This window comes from Dipodomys ordii, unplaced genomic scaffold, assembly GCF_000151885.1.
Source record: "Dipodomys ordii isolate 6190 unplaced genomic scaffold, Dord_2.0 Scaffold1, whole genome shotgun sequence".
Taxonomy (NCBI): Eukaryota; Metazoa; Chordata; class Mammalia; order Rodentia; family Heteromyidae; genus Dipodomys; species Dipodomys ordii.
The window spans coordinates 62,386,073-62,389,036 of NW_012267217.1; the positions used below are offsets into that span (position 1 = coordinate 62,386,073).

The following is a 2,964-nucleotide window of genomic DNA, read 5'->3' on the forward strand; positions in this document are numbered from 1 at the left end:
CTCTCTCTCTCTCTCTCACACACACACACACATACCATCAACTATCACACACATCCAAGTGCCCTCTAGTTCTATGGAGCTCACAATTAATATTTGGATGATTTTCAGTGTTTCCAATATAATGTTGGACCCCAAGATAAAATAGCCCCAAGAAAGGCAGTGATACCTAATGACTCGTGTTCTTTTCCATTGAATATCTTGTGGGGTGGCAGCAACCGGACAGCTCTTGGGTTGGGGTAACAATGCTGCTTACCCTAGACTTGGGTGGGGCTCAGACTCAACTAAATGAAGGAACTGAATGCCAGGCTCTCCTAAAGTGCCACAGAACTAGCACCAGGGGGCAGCAGAGAGTTAGACCAGCCTTTTCTGCTCAAGGCTGGCGCTCTACTGCTTGAGCCACATCTCCACTTCCCGATTTTTGCTGGTTAATTGGAGGTAAGAGTCTCGTGGACTTTACTGCCTGGGCTGGCTGCAAACAGCAATCCTCAGATCTCAGCCTCCTGATAGCTGGGATTATAGCTGTGGGCCACCAACGCCCAGCCTTTCCTGCTTGTAGATTAAGACTTCAGAAGAACAATCCAGGCTGAAGTTTAGTCTGCTTTGTCCAGTTAGGGCTTTCCAAACTGGATTCACTTATCAGTATAACCCATTTAGAAAGGGCTCTGGCAGAAGATATTTGGTGTCCCCCAAACATGGTGGAGAACCCTCTGCGAGGGGACCTCAATGTTTCAAATCTCCCAAAGAACTTCCTGGGTGATTGAAAGTTCTAGATCTTGGGGCTGGGAAGGTGGCTCAGTGGTTGAGTGCTTGCCCGCATGCATAGGACCCTGGGTTCGATTCCTCAGCACCACATAAACAGAAAAAGCCAGAAGTGGCGCTGTGGCTCAAGTGGTAGAGTGCTAACCTTGAGCACAGAGAGGAACAGGGACAGTGCCCAGGCCCTGAGTTCAAGCCCCAGGACTGGCCAAAAAAAAAAAAGGATAGATAGGAAGAGACAGGGTGGGGGGAGGGAGAAGGAGAGGAGGAGGGAAAGGAAGAGAGACAGAGAGAGAAAGAGGGAAAGTTCTAGGTCTTTTTTTTGGGGGGGGGTCTGGTCATGGGGCCTGAACTCTGGGCCTGGGAGCTGTCCCTCAGCTCTTCAGCTCAAGGCTAGCGCTCTACCACTTGAGCCACAGCACCACTTCCGGCTTTTTTCTTTTTGCTTATGTGGTGCTGAGGAATAGAACCCAGGGCCTCATGCATGCAAGGCAAGCGCTCTACCACTGAGCCACCTTCCCAGCCCGAAAGTTCTAGATCTTGTCTGGGCGTGGTGGTTATACAAATGTTCACATTTCTCAGGGGCTGAGGGTTTAGCTCAGCGGAAGGGCGCCCACCTGGCTAGCGCAAGGCCCTGGGTTCAGTCTCAGCTCTGGAAAAAAAAAAAAAAGCTATGAAGGCAAATGTGCACATTTGTCAAAGCCCTTCCCCCGTTGCAGGAGCGGAGCCTCTGTGGAAAGCAGGACATGGAGGCTGGAGACAGTCTGGGAGGCACATTGTCCACAAGGGCCAAGGCCAGCCGCCCCTTGTAGATGGGGGCTGAGAGAGCACTGAGCCCCAAGGCAAAGCCCAGCAGCCCTGTCGCTCCCCACACCACGGTCTGGTGCCCAGTGACCCCAGCTATAGCTCCGGCCAGCTTCTCCATCCCGAGATGCTGAGCATATCTGCAAATGAGCGCCGGCCGCAGGGCTGCGTGACAGAGCGTGGTGACACTCCCACTGAGGGGCTGTTTTTGCAAGCGCATGCAGCCCTACCTTCAGTCTCTCGCTGAGGGCCTCGGCAGCTATTTAAGGCCTCCTGCAGGCCCCTGACACGCCTGGAGGAACCAAGTTCCTGAACCCTCAGGCATCTCTGCCATAGTGGGTTAGAGCTGCTGGCAGGTGGAGCTAGGGACCTCAGCGGGGACTCTGGGAATGAGGGCTGGGCTGGGGAAATGGGGAGGTGGGGAGCCAGTGTGGTGGGGGGGCTGATGCACCTCTTTGTTTTAGAGATGGGGAGGTGTGGTGTCTCAGTTCAGCACCTCATTCTGGGGTGTCTGGATGACCCTAGGAATCCTATTTGCATCGCGCACACACACACACACACACACACTTCTGAGTGGTTAAAGAGGAATTTCATTTAACTTGCAAATGTGTTCTAATAATTGAAGCAACATTTTTGCACTGTTGAAAAGGCAAATGCCAACTCTGGGCCTCCTGCCTGCTCAGCAAGGGCCCTGCGCTTGAGCCTTGGCCCCAGAAAAGGGCAAATGATGTTTTAAAATGATCAGAAATTTGAAAGGTCAATTTGGTGACTATGTGTTTTCAAGTTCAGGATCATTTTTTAATTTTGTTGCTGGTCCAGGGGCTTGAACTCAGGGCCTGAGCGCTGTACCTGAGTTTCTTTTCCTCAAGGCTAGTGCTCTATCACTTGAGCCACGGCTCCACCTCCAGTGTTTTTTGGTAGTTGAGTGGAGGTAAGTCTTATGGAGTCTCCTGCCCAGCTGGCTTTGAACCATCATCCTCACATCTCAGCCTCCAGACTAGCTAGGGTTACAGATGTGAGCCTCTGGCAGCAGGCTAGGATTTTGTTGTTATTATTGTTGTTGTTGTCAGTTGTGGGGCTTCAAGTCTGGGCCTGGGCACTGTCCCTCAGCTCTTCAGCTCAAGGCGAGCACTTTACCACTTAAGCCACAGCATCACTTCTGGTTTTCTGGTGGTTTATTGGAGATAAGAGTCTCATGGAGTTTCCTGCCTGGGCTAGCTTTGAACAGTGATCCTGAGTAGCTAGAATTACAGGCATGAGCCACCAGCACCTGGCTCTTTTTTTGTTTTGTTTTTTTCTTTTTTAATGTGCAGTATTTTTCTTTTTCTTTTTTTTTTTTTCTTGTGGGTCGTGGGGCTTGAACTCTGGGCCTGGGCGCTGTCCCTCAGCTCTTCAGCTCAAGGC

General features: G+C 51.3%; 1 protein-coding gene across 1 annotated transcript in view; it reads right to left on the minus strand.

The window, feature by feature from the left end:
* Nmur1 (neuromedin U receptor 1) overlaps positions 1-1,681 on the minus strand; it is an 8,030-nt gene extending 6,349 nt beyond the window's left edge. The window contains exon 1 of the mRNA XM_013021144.1: positions 1,532-1,681. Coding sequence (XP_012876598.1) covers positions 1,532-1,681 — 150 coding nt within the window. The remainder of the gene's footprint in view (positions 1-1,531) is intronic.
* Positions 1,682-2,964: the final 1,283 nt, after the last annotated feature.